This window comes from Podarcis cretensis (genome assembly GCF_951804945.1).
Source record: "Podarcis cretensis genome assembly, chromosome: 6".
NCBI lineage: Eukaryota > Metazoa > Chordata > Lepidosauria > Squamata > Lacertidae > Podarcis > Podarcis cretensis.
In genome coordinates this window covers 29,527,213-29,543,577 of record NC_137175.1, presented here as the reverse complement: position 1 = coordinate 29,543,577, position 16,365 = coordinate 29,527,213, and the positions used below count along the sequence as shown (strand labels likewise).

The 16,365-nt window shown below is 41.1% G+C and overlaps 2 protein-coding genes across 4 annotated transcripts in view; both read left to right on the top strand.

Moving 5' to 3' along the window:
• The window catches only part of ITCH (itchy E3 ubiquitin protein ligase), a 54,200-nt gene extending 47,392 nt beyond the window's left edge, over positions 1 to 6,808 (top strand). For all 3 annotated transcript variants that reach the window (XM_079979108.1, XM_079979110.1, XM_079979109.1), the window contains 3 exons: positions 1,136 to 1,232; positions 2,277 to 2,349; positions 3,631 to 6,808. In XM_079979108.1, coding sequence (XP_079835234.1) covers positions 1,136 to 1,232; positions 2,277 to 2,349; positions 3,631 to 3,730 — 270 coding nt within the window. In that variant the 3' untranslated portion in view covers positions 3,731 to 6,808. The remainder of the gene's footprint in view (positions 1 to 1,135; positions 1,233 to 2,276; positions 2,350 to 3,630) is intronic.
• Positions 6,809 to 9,285: 2,477 nt separating this feature from the next.
• On the top strand, positions 9,286 to 15,366 carry DYNLRB1 (dynein light chain roadblock-type 1). The gene is made up of 4 exons (XM_079982505.1): positions 9,286 to 9,423; positions 12,435 to 12,510; positions 14,297 to 14,464; positions 14,960 to 15,366. The coding sequence occupies exons 1-4, from the start codon at positions 9,421 to 9,423 to the stop codon at positions 15,001 to 15,003; spliced, it is 291 nt and encodes a 96-aa protein (XP_079838631.1). The 5' UTR covers positions 9,286 to 9,420; the 3' UTR covers positions 15,004 to 15,366.
• The last annotated feature ends 999 nt before the right edge of the window (positions 15,367 to 16,365 follow it).

Below are 16,365 nucleotides of genomic sequence, written 5' to 3'. Positions count from 1 at the left end.
GGGGAATCTAGGATCTCATCTGTTCTTGTTCCAATAGTTACCTAAGTATTAGCCCTATAAACCTAAGATTACAGGATGCCAACAGACTTCAGAGGGAGAGCCATGCTAAGACTGTTGCTGCATAAATAACAGGAGGCTTGTGGCACCTTAAAACTGTTTCTGGTTTATACCCAGCTATAGTTGCTGCTTGACCCTGTGCATGTCACAGTTGTTCAGCCTTTCTTGCTCATCTAAAAATGGGAAAAGTAGCAGCTTTCCTACTGGAATTATGTGAGGGATAGTAAAAATACTTTAAGCATAGGAAGTTGCCTTACACTTAGTCAGAACAGGGTCCATCTTGCTCAGTATTACCTTAATTGTAGAGTACATTGATGGGCAGTGGCTTTTCAGGGTTTTAGACAGCAGTCTTTTTCCAGTCCTATCTGGAGATGCCAGGGATTGAAGCTGGAACATTTTGCACGTATGCTACAAGTTCTATGTATGAAAAATATGGCAATAGTGAAGCCAGACTTAGGTGACAAAGTTAAAAATGATAGTATATAATGGCTGACAAAACTCACTAAGGTACAGTGTCCTTTGGCAGTCTTTTTAAAGTGATCTTATGTGGCTGCTACTTTGTGGTTGCTTACAAACTATTCTATGGATCTATATGTTCAGAACTGTGCAAAAATCTTTCTTTTTTTCAAATCCTTTCTTTACCTGGGAATGAGATAACAAACACTGAAGAATGTGGGCATCTCCAGGCTTGGAAAAAGAAATCATGGATGAGGAGGAAAGGCTTTTTTTTTCTTTTCTTTTTTAGTTACCTCTTAGGACATTTTACAGTCTTTAAACCATACAAAATCTTCAGTGGAATACAGCTAACACCAGTGATATCTCACACTAATACTTCAGAAGCTTATCCAGGCACTCTAGTTAAATAAGCTTCCCCGAAAGGCTTTTCCACTACTATTCCCCATGGAAGCTGTCTTTGTTTTCCCTACGCCTCTATCCTTGTTCCTTCCACTGCCCTTTTACCAAAAATTAGAACCCCAAAACACAAGGATATGAGAATGGATTATATAAATTTTATTTGTTTTTAAGACTAGAATAGGGATGGGATCTGTACAGCTATTTTAAATGTGTTCTTTTTCAGTTTGTGAAGGACATAGATAATGAGAAGAGGATGAGACTACTACAGTTTGTTACTGGAACATGCCGATTACCAGTTGGAGGATTTTCTGACCTCATGGGTATGCAGAATTATTCCTAAGTGTGCAAGAGCCAGGATGACCCTGTGTGTCAGAATGTTGGCTTGAGTTGCCAGTTCAAAATTTTGGGGAAAAGTGTTCCTTGAAGTATGGTGGTCCCGAGGCATATAGGGTCAAAACCAGCACTTCCAACTAGGCTTAGGAGCAAATTGACTTTATACTCAGGCCAGAATTGGTGGCCTGAGTGGTCAAAGCATATATCTGGCTGCCAAATTCTGCCCTACTTATGGTTTCCAAATTGTCTTCAAAAGCAGCCCAATGTATAAAGCATTGCATAATTTCACCTAGAGGCTAAATAATCATAATCATAAATTTTATTTATACCCCACCCTCCCCAGCCAAGACCGGGCTCAGGGCGGCTAACAACCAATAATAAAAACAAGTTGATTAAAATACAATTTAAAAAACAAGGTTAAAATACAACATTTAAACATCAGCCTCTTCACAGGAGGAGAAAGGAAAAAGAAAGAGGTGGAGGGAATCAAACTGATTCTAAGCCAAAGGCCAGGTGGAACAACTCTGTCTTTACAGGCCCTGCGGAAAGATATCAGATCCCGCAGGGCCCTGGTCTCATGAGACAGAGTGTTTCACAAGGCCAGAGCCAGTGTTGAGAAGGCCCTGCCTCTGGTTGAAGCTAATCTAACTTCCTTAGGGCCCAGGACCTCTAGGGTGTTGCTATTTATGGACCTTGAGGTCCTCTGTGGGGCATAAAGCACTTTACGACTCCCTGGTCATATCTGACCCATGTAAGAGCTTTGCATGACAATATTTTACCACGCTGTACTGGCAATGCCACTTACTGGGAAGATTTTGCTGACAGGAATTCGATAGTATGACCAGTGTCTTCTATTGCCATAAAATACATCTGAGTTCTTAAAACTTTGAGAACTCGTCTTAGGGTTACTTCTTATCAAATGCAAATGTCTGGGCCTAAACTGATTTTATTTTCAATGTGTATTTAGTTATGAAAAAAATATTTGCAATTTTTATTTTCCCATATCCTGTATTATTATTATTTTATTTTAGGGAGTAATGGACCCCAGAAGTTTTGTATTGAGAAAGTTGGCAAAGAAAACTGGTTACCTAGAAGCCATACCTGGTGAGTAAAATATATTAGATGAAAATTGTGATTCTGATACTTCTTTCTACAGTTGATGATCCTATTTGGCATTTAAATAACAGATTTAGCACCACATCACGTTTTTTAGTTATACACATAAGATGTATAAAATTACATCTCAATACATGGCACACATATGAATGTGACATACAAAATTATCAGTATGCATCATAAAGATATAATCAACTGGAGCTTCTTTATTAACTGTACACTTGATAGCAAACTCATGTTTGACTCCACAAAATGTGTGTGGTAGCCCAGAGAGCCAAAGTTTCTGGTTTAAAAATGAGCACTTAAAATAAGTCTGCTGTATCTTTACTTTTGCTTACCCTATGTTGGTTTCATCTAGAATGACAGGTGTACTGTATTTTTTTTAGATCAAATTCACAAGAAATGTTGAGTAATTTGGTTTGTGTAATTGATTGTTTAAATCTGTTTTGACAAGGAATCATTAGGGTCATGTAGCCTCAACACTAGACACACAAAATCATGTGTTGCCTTTAGCAAATGGTATGCCTTCATACAAAACATAATTTGGTATTTAAGATGTTCTTTGCTGCTTCTTAATTTACCATATTGTCAGATGCCAAAATAAACATTTCAAGCATGTTGAGAGCATTGCTATACCATTCTACATGACAGTCCTTGATGAGGCTCTCCTTCACTCTATTTTAGATATATTCTTGACTGCCCAGGAATGAAAAGTTGTGAAAACGTTTTTTTAAAAAACAACAACCACCAGTATTGAAAAACAGATTCATTCACAGTCCTGTTAAAATCAGTATTCCCTAAGGTCTTGGGAAATAAACATAGACTTACTCTGAAGTTGAACCCTTCACTTCAGCTGGTATAAGTAGGGGAGGAGACATTGCTCACTTCCCTTTGCAGTGGGAAATGACACTGCCAGCTGCAGGGGGAAGGAGAAATTGGAAGAGGCACCCATCTTCTGCCAGTAGGATTCCTTGATTAAAAGTCTTGTATGTGCAGGAGCCCTTCTGTTCATTGAGAGCAGAGTCTGGATTCAACCCTGTGGACAGTATGTTCCTAATAGAATGAAGCAGATTAGCACACAAGATAGAAACCTGGAAGTTCACAGTATTGTACCTAAGTTGCTGCTGTGAACCAAAGTTGAGGAATAATGTCAGATAAATATGCCTCTCACATTTTAAACTGTCAATGGTGTAAATAGTGGGGAACTTTTGTTCCTGTGTTTGTGGGTTAATTATTCAAATGAAAGTGAGGTTTGCTGCTTATTTTCAGTTTCAACCGTTTGGACTTGCCGCCATACAAGAGTTATGAACAACTGAAGGAAAAGCTGTTATTTGCGATAGAAGAAACAGAAGGATTCGGGCAAGAATAACAATTGGGGAGAATTTGCACCTGAAGAACGTTAAGTCATATATGGTGTGAGTTCTTCACTGCCTCTGCTAGTTGCACTTCTTACTGTAAACAGGACTTGACCTTGATTTATTTAAACAATTGCTAGTGTGTAAGTAAATGGATGTTATCCTGCCATTTTATTCCCACTAATTATTGATTTCTCCTGAGTCCCTTTGCGAAATCCAAGAATGATACAACTATAAATGAAATCTTCCCTAACCAGAGGCTTCCTGTACTTCTGGGGTTCTGTCCTGGGTCATGTTCATTAACTGGAATGTCTTCTTGACAGTTACTCTGTTATAGTAGCATCTTTTTGCTGCTGCACCACCCATCCTATTGCTAACAGTGCTTCCTTGCAATCAGACTCTGGAGGTGCTGTAAACAGATCCATTGCTTATGTTAACTGTTTCTTACCCAAGTGAGATCTAACTGTGTTTGCCTTCCAAACTTTATTCCCGCATCACCTCAGTTCAAGCTGCAGAGTAGGACCTGAAAAGCTAATGCACACTTACAGAGCATAGCACTTTTATTTATTTAACCATGATGATCACATTCCTCAGGTTTATCCCTACATTTGAATGTGCTTCTTCAAATTCATAGGAATTTTAACTTATTCTTGACTAATTCTCAACTTTAGTAGCGAATTTAAAAGAGAATACAAGGTCTCTTTAAAAGGCAGCAGCTGGAATTCATTTCCAGTTCTGTTTGTAGGCGAATGCCTGAAATGAACAACTCTTGTTTTCCTCTGAATGAGGGAATATCACTTCCAAGTAGTGGCTGAATCATTGCCATGAAACCGCCACTTTAATTTCTCTGGGGCTGCAATCCTGTGCACATTTGCTTGGAAGTGAACCTCACTGAGCACAGTGAAACTTACTTCTGAGTCAACATGCATTGAATTGTATTGTAGGAAATGGATGTGCAATAGTGGAATTCTTGAAAGAATCCAAATTTTACATTGGAAAACCCACCCAGTAACCCTTTATAGGATGGTGACTGTGCAGCTTCTTATAGGCAGCTTGTGCTGCCCTTGATTTTAAATCTGATTTGCGCTTCAGTTATTTATATTATCACAATTTCAAAACTTCCATCATACAACAGTACTTAAACTACACTCCCAGTTTTGGAACGAAAGCACTTTGTTCTTTACCCCAGCTTGGCTGCCTCGTATCCTTTCCTCCAGGTTGTTATAATTCCATGGTGTGCATGCAGCTGTGAAATGGGAGAAGTGATGATATTTGAACCGGCAGTAGTGCATGTTGATAACTATATACTTGCATTGTTCTGCTGTGCACAGGCAGCAAAGTTTGAAAGCTTGCCGTGACAGTTGAAGATCAAACATTTTTGTCTTGGTAACAAATATCATCTTCCCCATCCAGGGTTGGGGGCAAGGAGGGGGGAGACTTAATTCAGGGCTATTGAAAGCTAGTGGGCTCAACCATTTTTACAACTGTCCGACTTTAGGACTCTTCTGTGAAGTAATATAAGCAGCCCATTTCCCCTCGGCTGGAGCTTACAAGAAGAGGGTAATAGAACATGCTCTCCTTTTCCTCCCTTTCAGTGTGTCTTCTAATATATATATGTAGAAGTTTTCCCCTTACACAAATGGCCTACTGCTTCTGTGGGTAGAGGACGCATGTGTGAATGCTGGAGATATGTCTACCTATGCCACCTATCAGAACACCTGATGGGTGTATTAGAAATATAGCTTACGGAAGAGAAAAAGCCTTAGAAATATTTTGTTTATTGATTTTAATACATCTTAGTTAACTAACATTTACAATACAGAAATCAAATGAAGTAACCAAGAGTAAGCTATGGAAAATAGTCTGTTCTCCATAATGGCTCATGATTTGTTTAGGGACCTAGGAATATTGTTAATGTATAAATATCATTCAAAAGGCTTTCTGCCCTATATTTTTAAAATAAAGAGTAGTTCTAATTGAAATAGCTGAAGCCCTAGTTCTATAGGGCGCAAGGCTGTTTAATATTTTTATGGCTCAGATATTTAGTTCAGGAAAAAGTAAAAGCTTGTATATATTTTTGCAGTCTGGGGGTCTAGCTTCTTCAATTTATTTTAATTTAAATGGCATGTTTATTTGTCTTTACTGCTGTATTACATGGGTAATGGGGGCTGGATATCCCAAGCACAAGAAAGTATTTTGAACACTCAAAACTGAGGATATTTAAGAAATGGAATCTTGACCATGAAGTATTGTTAAAAGAGATTTGTTGTTAAGCATTATGCTTGCAATATTTCTAAGATCAGAATGAAAACTTACTTTTAAAGTCCCTTTGCATTGTAAATTCTAAATTCTGTTATTTTTATGCCATGTAATGTTGCAATAATAAAAAGTAATTTGAGCAGTCGGCGCACTCTTCTCATTGTGGGAACCTGGGAGACTTGTGGAAGCAGTTTGGTTTGATGGGCGACGGATTGAAATGAATTGGATTGCAACAAGTCCTTTCTGCAAATATTAAGACTTGTCTGCTTCAAACAGCTTCGACAGCATGTGGACAGCAATAACAACCACATTCTGCTGCATGCGTGTGATAACATCACAATCTGACTGGAAACATTAATCAATTATTTGAATTTTTGCCTTATGAAAGTACGTACTTCAACCTACAGATCTTAATTTTTTCTAAGCCTTATCTTTCTGGAAAGCTCAGGATAGGTTGTATGGAATTTACATTTCCAGTTTTTAGTGTGTAAGGTTTCATGATCAGCCATTTTCATTGTGTAGAGCTCTTGATTGATATTCATCATAAATACACACCACAGCGGGGTTTGAATTGAAGCTCCATTCGGTGCATTGGTATCTCCAGCTCCTTTTGTGATGGTCTGTCATGTGTCCCCCCCTTCGCCCCCTTGGAATCATTGTTATGTATATGTGCCCTAGCTAACTAGTTTATGAACTGGGATCAGAGGCACTGGATTGTAAAATACTACACTGGAATCCCATTGTTAAATTTTCCTTGAACTGTAATTTCAAATACTCAGGTAACTGTAAAAGTCTCTCACCAAGTCAAACTTTTATAAAAGTACTGAAAAGCTGGTGGTGGTTGTCATTCCTTGTATGGTGTGAAATATTTCTCTTAAAAGCCTTAAACGATGCAACAACAGTCACTGAGCAACATACATTCACTCTAATCGTCACTTAAATGGAATTGTGTATGTTATATGAAATGTTGGGTTTGTTTTTATTTATGTTTTTACTAAAGGGGTGAATTCCACATCACATATGCTTCCTCTAGGTTAAAGTTTCCCTTTTATTTCACACTGACATGTATGTGCTTCATGGACTTTGAACACACACCTTGTAGCTATCTGCACAATTGTAATTCTCTCCTATCCTGTTGACTCCTTAGTGAACTAGTCTTAGCCTAGGTTGCCATTGTGAGGTGGAGATATTGTAACGTCACTGTCAGTAACAAACCAGTACCAGGAAATATTGTCGCACATCGGCTTCCTGTTTTGATGACTAAAGCTTTTGCGTATGCTATGCTCTCACTGTCGTTGATCACATGGGTCAAAGTGTTGCATCCAATTATAACTGAGGAAACCCATTTACACTGATGGACTTCCCATATCCAAAACTTCTACATTACTGCAAGCCCTAGTCCACAGGTAACTGCATTTTAGTGACATTTGTTTGGAATTTTTCTGTTACTGGTATAGACATGTATTTCCTGGCCACATCACTAGATGGCAGAACAGCACTTGAATACAGTAGTGCCAAAAAGCCAGCAATTGTGTGCCCTCTGCTAAATAAGGGGTGACTATCCTGGGGCCTTTTAGATTTTGTTGGGCTCAAACTCCCAGCAGCCCCATTCAGCACGGCCAGGGATGATGGGAGCTGGAGCAAAGCCATTTCTAGAAGTGTTAGCCATCCATGCACTAAAATAGCATGTTGTGCTTTTAAAACAGAGGAGTTAATGAGAAAGCAAGGCCTCATGCGAAACAACACATTTACAGAATGAGGCTAAGCGTGGTTATTTATTAAACGTTATAGTCACTTGCTTTTTAAAAGGCTTTTAAATGACCTACATGGGAAGATATACACATAAATACATTATATCATAGGGGAGAATTGATACTAAACAGACATCTCATATGGCCTGTTAAAAACCACACAACCCCCTATAATTGTGATAGAAAACTTTGGCAATGCACTAAAAGTGAAACAAAAATCATACTTCCACCCCTAACCAGCAGATGAAACAAAACAAAACCTCAAATACCAACACACCCTAACCCAGAAGTCAGCTATGTCAACCCTGTGATTTGTTTGTTTTATATTTGATCTCCCCACCCCAGCTAGAAGCCTGGTGTGCAGGCCAGCTATTGCAAATCAGTGGGGTGGGAACCTGTCGTCCATGATCCAGTGGCTGCCCACTTCCTTGCAGAGAGAGCAGCACCAAACGCAAATCAGGGAGAGATGGCAAAAGTTTACCTACTCTGCTGCGGCTTCGCTGCTGCTGCTGCTGGTGATACCAGTAAGCTTTGTGGGGATTTCTAGGTACAGAACATGTACATGGGGGTGTTACCATTCCCTGCCACCCAACCTTGCCCTTAACTCTAGCCTGTAGCAAAGCAGGAATTTGAGTGAGAGAATGAGGGTGGGTGGTTTGCAGAACTTTTATCAGCCTTCTCTCAATTAAGAAAATCACTGGTACCAGTGTGCTTCCTGGATCAATTTAAGGGGTTGGTACTAATCTTTCTCAAGCCCTAATCCAGGGTTGGGTAACCTGCACCCCTCTCTAAAGTCTTGTGTCCCTTCAATCCCAGCCGCTCAATGACAGCTGAAAAGTCACAGATCACTTAAACGATTTGGGGCCTGGTTTTCCCAAGGACTGTGTTTGTTAATATGAATCTACATTTTAAGACAATCTTCTTGCTGGGTCATCTCGATTTAAACTTGGATGGTTGTGAATACCAGAAGCAGCCCCCACACTCTTTGACAGTGGCATCAAGACTCTCTCCCAGGCGAAATTTGTCAAGCGCCCTCTTTGCGTTCTTTGAAAATGTCCCATAATGCTTGTTCTCTTTTAAGCCAATCTTATGTTCAAACACTAAATTACTTATTGCTTTCTTTCTTTCTTTCTACATACTTCTACACCCTCCCCCAGAAGAACCCAGGTAGCAAACTCCTTCCCCATCCAATTCCTATTTTAGCCACGGCGAGAGGAAGAGTGAGTGTCCCCAAGCACCATCCCGTGGGCTTCAAACGAGTAGGCATTTGAACCTGGGTCTCAGCTCTGAAATTACGCTCAGTTTTCTCCCCCTTGAGAGAACAGCTTATGCCACCGATGCCTCCGTTTGAGCTGCTGGACCGCCCAGCATTGCGCATTTTCCTCCTTCATACGCGAAGTTGCAAACACCCATTCTGTGTTTGTGGAGAGCCTTCCAAAGCATCAATTCCTAGCCGCCTCCCCTACTCTCCCCCACCCCCACAGAATATTTTCCTACAAGAGGGCGGTGTAGGAAATGACACCCGGTCCCTAAACTTAGGAACCCGCCTTCCCTCTCTAACGATTGGCTAAGGATTGGCTCGCCCTGCGGGGTGAGACTGGGGCGCAGGCGCGCGCGCTCACTGTGACGGGGCTCGGGTGCCAGCTTGTGGGTACCTCCCAGGGAAGGCATTGATCTCCCTCCCTCTCTGCAAGATGGTGAGTGAAGGGGGTTGGGCCGTCTGCTTCTGCCGAATTCTCCCCGTCTCAGAAAAGAGGAGACTTCCTGGGTGGGTTTCGGGTGACCAGTGGAGACTTCCTGGGAAGCTCTTTGGAAAAGTCAGAGCAGACTCCGCTGCCGACTTGTGATGTGCCACACCCGGCCAGCTCCTGCGCGCCCCGGGGTCCGGGATCAAAGGATGTGGCTGAAGGGCCCATTACATTCACCAGCTCTTTTCTTTTGCTGTTCAGCTTCTCTCTGATCGCGTGCATTTCCATGGCCTTCGGGGTTTCGGGGCCTCTTGCATTGTTTACAGCATCATCCCCATCTCCGTGATGTGACCATCTTTCTGGTCCCATATAAGAACAGGCGCACAGCTCATGATGCGCAACGCTCTCACCTGCATGCATTCCTGCTTGATACATTTTGTACTCCCAGGAGATCTTTTTTTTTTTTGCAACATCACAATGGGGCAGGGTCCGCTGACAAGAGTGGCTTTCTGTTGCATTGTATTTGTTGGCAGAGTGGGGTCTGCATTTGTGGCTCCCAGTGTCCAAACCCACGACTTTTGCCCCTGCACAACGTTTGGCCCCTCAGTGTACTTTGTGTAGAATGCTGCAAAATGTGTAGATTCGGGACTGCTGCATGTATATACTATTTTATTAAAATCACTTTAGCTGTCCTTTCCGTCAAACGGTCTCTCCAAGGCATGCTGTTGGCACCCAAAACTATTTGTAAGATGATGCATGTGGGTTGCTTCCTAAGTCCTGTGTACAGTACAACTAAACTTAAAAGACCCTATCTATGGCCTACTAGCAGCAGCAGGTATGTTCTTCCTGTACTGTCAGAGGCAGTGTGCCTCTGAATTCCAGTTCCTGGGAATCACAAGTGTGGAGAGTGGTGAGTGCTCAGGCTTATTTGCAGGCTTCCTGTTGAGACATCTCATTGACTACTGTGAGAACAGGATGCTGAACTAGATAGGTCATTGGTTCCTGATCCAGTAGAGCTCGTCATATATTCTTGAATTGATTGATTGATTGATTGATTATATTTCTGTGCCACTTTTCATTCAGATGAATCCCAAAGCGGCTTACAAACCACAATAATGTGACAGAACATAATAGAGCATCATAAATACAGCATAAATCATATGCAGTGCATGGGTGTTCCATGGTGCATATATATTTGCATTTATAGTCCACCTTTTCTCCATCATGGAGTCCAAGACTGTCAACATGTCCTTCCCAAGCAGTCAGCCATCCAGGCAGCCACTGGTCAAACCTTTACAGTTCCAGCATGGTGGTGGCCTCATGTACCATATTTACTTGAGTCTAATGCGCCATCAAATCTAATGCACACCTCAATGCTCAGAACTTTGAAACAAAAACAAAAAAAAATGCTGGCAAATGTAAATGTGCCATCAAATCTAATGCACACCTTAATTTCCACAGCATAATTTGGCCAAAAAAGGTGAGCATTAGATTCGAGTAAATACGGCATTTCAAGTGTGGGCACACCATACATTTTAAGTATGATATTGAACCTTGTGTTCCCCTATCACTTCCACTATAATAGCAAACTCATGAGCTGAATGCTGCTAGCATTGTAGCCAAAACTGACAATGAAGAGGGGAAGCATCAGCCTCTGCAGGGAACCCTTTCCCCCTTCCCTGCCAGGTTTGCAGAAGTTTGAAAAATATATAACCTAATTTTATGGTTGAGCGTGGGGCAAAGGGCCTGTTAGCACATATTCAGATTGCATATAGAACTAAACATTTTTTACTTGATCATGGTCAGGACTTGTCTAGTTTGGATTTTCTGCTGTGGATTTTGATTGCTCCAGGCCACTTTACTTGTTTCCTTAATCACTGGTGCCTCTCCATGTGGTTGTGGTCATAGCTCTCCTGGCTGCAGAGATAAAGTAGTCTCCCTAATAACAGGTCTGGCCTTGTCTAGGCAAAATTATCTGCAGGCAGAAACCTCTGGTGGGTACCTTTGACATAGTTATGTCAAAATAACAAAAGTGTATCATGGCACCTGAAAGACCTAACTAATTTATTATAGTATAAGTCCACTTTATCAGATGCATTGCATTATTCTGAGTTGCAGGTGTGTGTGCATATATATAGTGTTGTGTGTGTGTGTTTAACATGATTACTATAATTCTAAGTAATTTAGACAAAACAATAAAACATGCATATTTTAAAAAAGCAAAATCAAATGTTAAAATCAAGAAGACAGAAGACTTATTAAAATTTGGGCAAATTCAGCACTTTTGTGTGTAATAAAAATCCTTATCTAGGTAGACATGCCTAAACAAAACAAAAAATAACATTTAAATATATATGTGGGGGGGGGGGTGTGTTTGTATGACCAGGGCCTGGGAAATCAGAGTTCAGTTCCCCACTTAGTTACGAAGTTCACTGGGTGACCTTGAGCCAGTCAGTTTCTGACCCTAACCTACCTCTTAGAATTGTCTACATGCCATTGCTGCTGAACCATGAAACCTTTTAAATGACACATCTTGGCTTGCCATAGCAGCATTTAAATATTTTCACTGTGCTTCCCAGGTTGCATTCTGCAAGATATTTTCCAGCATAAAGATGATTTCCATATAGGAAGTGATGTGTGAAGAGGCCTTTGTTGTAACATGAGAGGGGGAGACTTCTGTGCAAGATGTGGCAGGATTTCACCCCTATCATCGCACTGCCTTGTGTAACGTCTGAGCCTGATAAGCAAAGCCACTGAAACGGATAAGCAGAACCAGTTTCTGGCTTCCCAGGACTTATTGCCAGATGATGGGAGGCAAATTGTGGCCTTAAGAAAAGCTTAAGCAGACTTTGATGATATGGTGGTGCGGGAGAGAGCTGTGCTTTTGTGCTTGGAGCACAAGACGTACCTCTCCGAATCCTCTTACCCCTCCAGTCTTTCCAGATGTCTTATTACACAGCATTATTGGAAAACAAATTGCATCTTTCAAGATACACTTGCGTATTTTCTTTTTCTTCCAGGCTGAGGTAGAAGAAACCCTTAAGCGAATTCAGAGTCAAAAGGGGGTCCAAGGAATCATCATTGTTAATTCAGAAGGTATTGTGTAATTATGGTTGTTGTTGGCGAAAGCCACTCTTTTAGGCCCTGGTGCTCTATTGCCATACTAAATTTATCCTGATTGTGCAATAAATTTAATAATAAATGTTCTTGTGTGGGAGGGGGTTATTAGTTTGTTTTTGTTTTATTAAGTATATGTGAACCATCACATGCTGTGATGAATGGGGCCAGAGGGAAAAGTGGGTGGAGCAATGAATGTAGATTTTACCTGTGCACAGTATACTGGTTTCTTTAGCCTTCATCCAGGCAAGGAAGATGCATTATCAGAACTCAGGGATACATTCTCGCCAGGCAGAAATATTCCAGGTGTGGAATGGAGCCAGTGAGGGGTGTGGCTTAGAAAAGGGTTGTACAATCTGGGGAGAATTCCAAGAGCCAGACAGAGTTTTCCATGGGCTACATAACACACTTGGGTTAGAGAAACCCACTTGCATGTTAAAGATGTCTACTGTGATGCTAAGGCTACTATCCTATGCATGTTTATATGGGAGTAAGACCCAGTGAAATCAAAAGGAATGGTATATATCTTTAAGAATGTGCTGTACCTTTGATGAATTTAGCAGTGCTTGTGGCCAATTAATTTTGCGTCTTCCTCTACAAATTGGGATGGTGTAATACTGTTGAATGTCCGCCTGTGTGCCTGTTTCTAAAATGTTACTTGTGATCCACAAGACCCTATTAACAGTGGTGGAGAACTTCACCATAATTACCTGCCCTTTACTGTAAGATCCCAGAGCAGGTTACAACAATGAAAACACAACATTAAAAACAACTTACAATCTCAAAAAAATAAGGTGGGTCCTGAAAATATACATCTCAGGTGTCAAAAGGCCAGGGTAAATAGGTGTGTAGTCAGATTTCTGAAGCACAGTTCCCCCAACCCTTACTTCCATGAAAAACTCCAGAAGGATACTGTGATCAACAGTATTGAAAGTGGCCAAGAGATGGAAGAGACTGCCCTCTTCTTTCTCCCACCAAACATCAGCAACTGGGGCGACCAAGGCAGTTTCAGTGCCATGACCAGGCCTGAAGCCTGACTGGAATGGTTCCAAGTAATCAGCTTCCTCCAAGCATTCCTGAAGCTGGACCACTGCCACCTTCTCGAGAACTTTGTCCCAAAAGGGGATATCTGCCACTGGGTGATAGTTGTTTAACACTTATTGGCCAAGGGGAGGACTTCTCAAGGAGGTGACACACCACACCACCACCTTCTTCAAGGCAGATGGTACTTGCCCTTTCTCCAGTGAAGCATCAATCGCTTCCTGTATCCACCAAGTCAACTCCCTGTGGCTAGCTCTAAGAAACCAGTATGGGCAAGCATCAAGCAGGCAGGTGATCAGCTGCACTTCTTCAAGCAGCTTGACCACATTCTCAGGCTGCAATAATCTAAACTGATTCAGTTTAGATGGAAGATGCAGTGTTCTAGGCACTTGCATTGGACTTGGGGGTAACTGTGCTATCCAATTTTGTTTGAGTACGAGTGATTCCCCCCCCCCAAGTGAATTGCAAAGGAGGGTGTCAGAGCAATACTGTCTTGGCCAGATGACAAAAGCCCATTCGCCACTCAGAAAAGCTTTGCCATACGGCTACTTGCGGGTGCAGTGGTGGCAAAGAAGTAAGCTTTCTTTACTGCTGTCACATGGTAGGCACAAGCGGAAGTCCTTGTACAGGCCTTCTGCAGACAGGGATGGTTAGGCCCTTAAGTTTCTCATATCAAACCGTGTCTTAGCCTAATGTAACCACAGAATCATTTTGCACCCTGCAGGCATTCCCATCAAAAGCACCATGGATAACCCCACCACAGTGCAGTATGCAGGCTTAATGCACAACTTAATAATGAAGGCAAGGGGGACTGTGCGAGATATTGATCCCCAGAATGACCTCACGTTCTTGCGGATTCGCTCCAAGAAAAATGAAATCATGGTTGCACCAGGTAAAATAAACAGGGAAAGCTCTTCTTGGTACATTCGGATGCCAAAGTGGAATTTCATTATCTCTAAATCTAAACTTTTATATGGGATACACTCTTTATCTTGTACACCTGTATAGGAAATACAGAAAAGTGTGGGTTCTAAATAGTGGTGAAAGAGTTTTAGATGGGTTTCCTATCCAGATTCAAATAACATTGAAGAACTTTATCACTGATGGGGGTTTTACATATCCTTCACAATCTTGCAACTTGGTCCTATTTATATTTTACTTCAAAGTCTTCTGAACAGCTCTTGAACTTCTTCTACTTCTTGTGCTTTGTATATAAGATAGTCTAGGTACTACCGGCCAGTTGTGAAAGGCATGGTCTAGAAGTGAGACTTCCACTCTTACAGTGTTCTATCTGTAACTGAGCCTAGAATGCATGTGATTACTGTAAATTAGCGCTAACAATAAAATACTTTTTTTAAAAAATAAATCCTCTATTATTTCCTTGCAGATAAGGACTATTTCCTGATTGTCGTTCAGAATCCAACGGAGTGAAAGCCTCTCAAAATGACCTTCAGTTCCTTATACTTAAATGTATTTTTATTTAACGTCCAAAAAAGCTGTTAGAAATTGTTTGTGCCACATTAATAATGTCTGAGATTCTGTTTTTAACTGTTAAATGTAGATTCAAGGAGTATCTTCATATAACTAAAATGTAACTAGATGAAGAAGAAAAGCAATGAAATCAGGCTAACTTAAGTGTCAAAGATTTTTTCCAGAAAATGTAATTGTACAGGACTGTTGTCTGAAACCTTTCTAATCATATATTAGTTTTTCTTTTGCATCCTTTTTATTTTGACACTTATTTAAATTTGGAAGTTGCTGTTTCTTCTGAAACTGATTAAAAGAATGGAAGAATTCTGGACTGTGATCTTTCATTTTTAAAGATTTCAGTAGCCTTGAGTTTTTAATACAGAAATTGGAAGTCTTGCGTATCTTGAAATCACCCATGCTGTCACGGTATTCCCGAGCATTTTGAGTGACTGAATTTGGAAAATTCTGTACGGTTCTGGTTGCCTCATCTCAGAAAGGATATTGGGAGAGTTGGAGAAGATTCAGAAAAGGGCAACCAAAATGATAAGTGGATGGAGCGACTCTCAGAAGGGTTGCAGCATTTGGGGCTTTTTAGTTTAGAGACCTCATTGAGGTCTGCATGTCAGACCTCAGATATGCAGATGACACAACCTTGATGGCAGAAAGTGAGGAGGAATTACAGAACCTTTTATTGAGGGTGAAAGAGGAGAGCGCAAAATATGGTCTGAAGCTCAACATCAAAAAAACGAAGATCATGGCCACTGGTCCCATCACCTCCTGGCAAATAGAAGGAGAAGAAATGGAGGCAGTGAGAGATTTTACTTTCTTGGGCTCCATGATCACTGCAGATGGTGACAGCAGCCACGAAATTAAGAGACGCCTGCTTCTTGGGAGGAAAGCAATGACAAACCTAGACAGCATCTTAAAAAGTAGAGACATCACCTTGCCAACAAAGGTCCATATGGTAAAAGCTATGGTTTTCCCAGTAATGATGTATGGAAGTGAGAGCTGGACCATAAAGAAGGATGATCGCCGAAGAATTGATGCTTTTGAATTATGGTGCTGGAGGAGACTCTTGAGAGTCCCATGGACTGCAAGAAGATCAAACGTATCCATTCTTAAGGAAATCAGCCCTGAGTGCTCACTGGAAGGACAGATTGTGAAGCTGAGGCTCTAATACTTTGGCCACCTCATGAGAAGAGAAGAATCCCTGGAAAAGACCCTGATGTTGGGAAAGATGGATGGCACAAGGAGAAGGGGACGACAGAGGACGAGATGGTTGGATAGTGTCTTCGAAGCTACAAACATGAGTCTGACCAAAGT

Bases quoted from the DNA above. Each gene is read 5' to 3' on its own strand.
- DYNLRB1 (XM_079982505.1), top strand. The intron at 12,511-14,296 runs GTATTGTGTAAT...TGCACCCTGCAG, and splicing joins CATCATTGTTAATTCAGAAG to GCATTCCCATCAAAAGCACC. The intron at 14,465-14,959 runs GTAAAATAAACA...ATTTCCTTGCAG, and splicing joins TGAAATCATGGTTGCACCAG to ATAAGGACTATTTCCTGATT.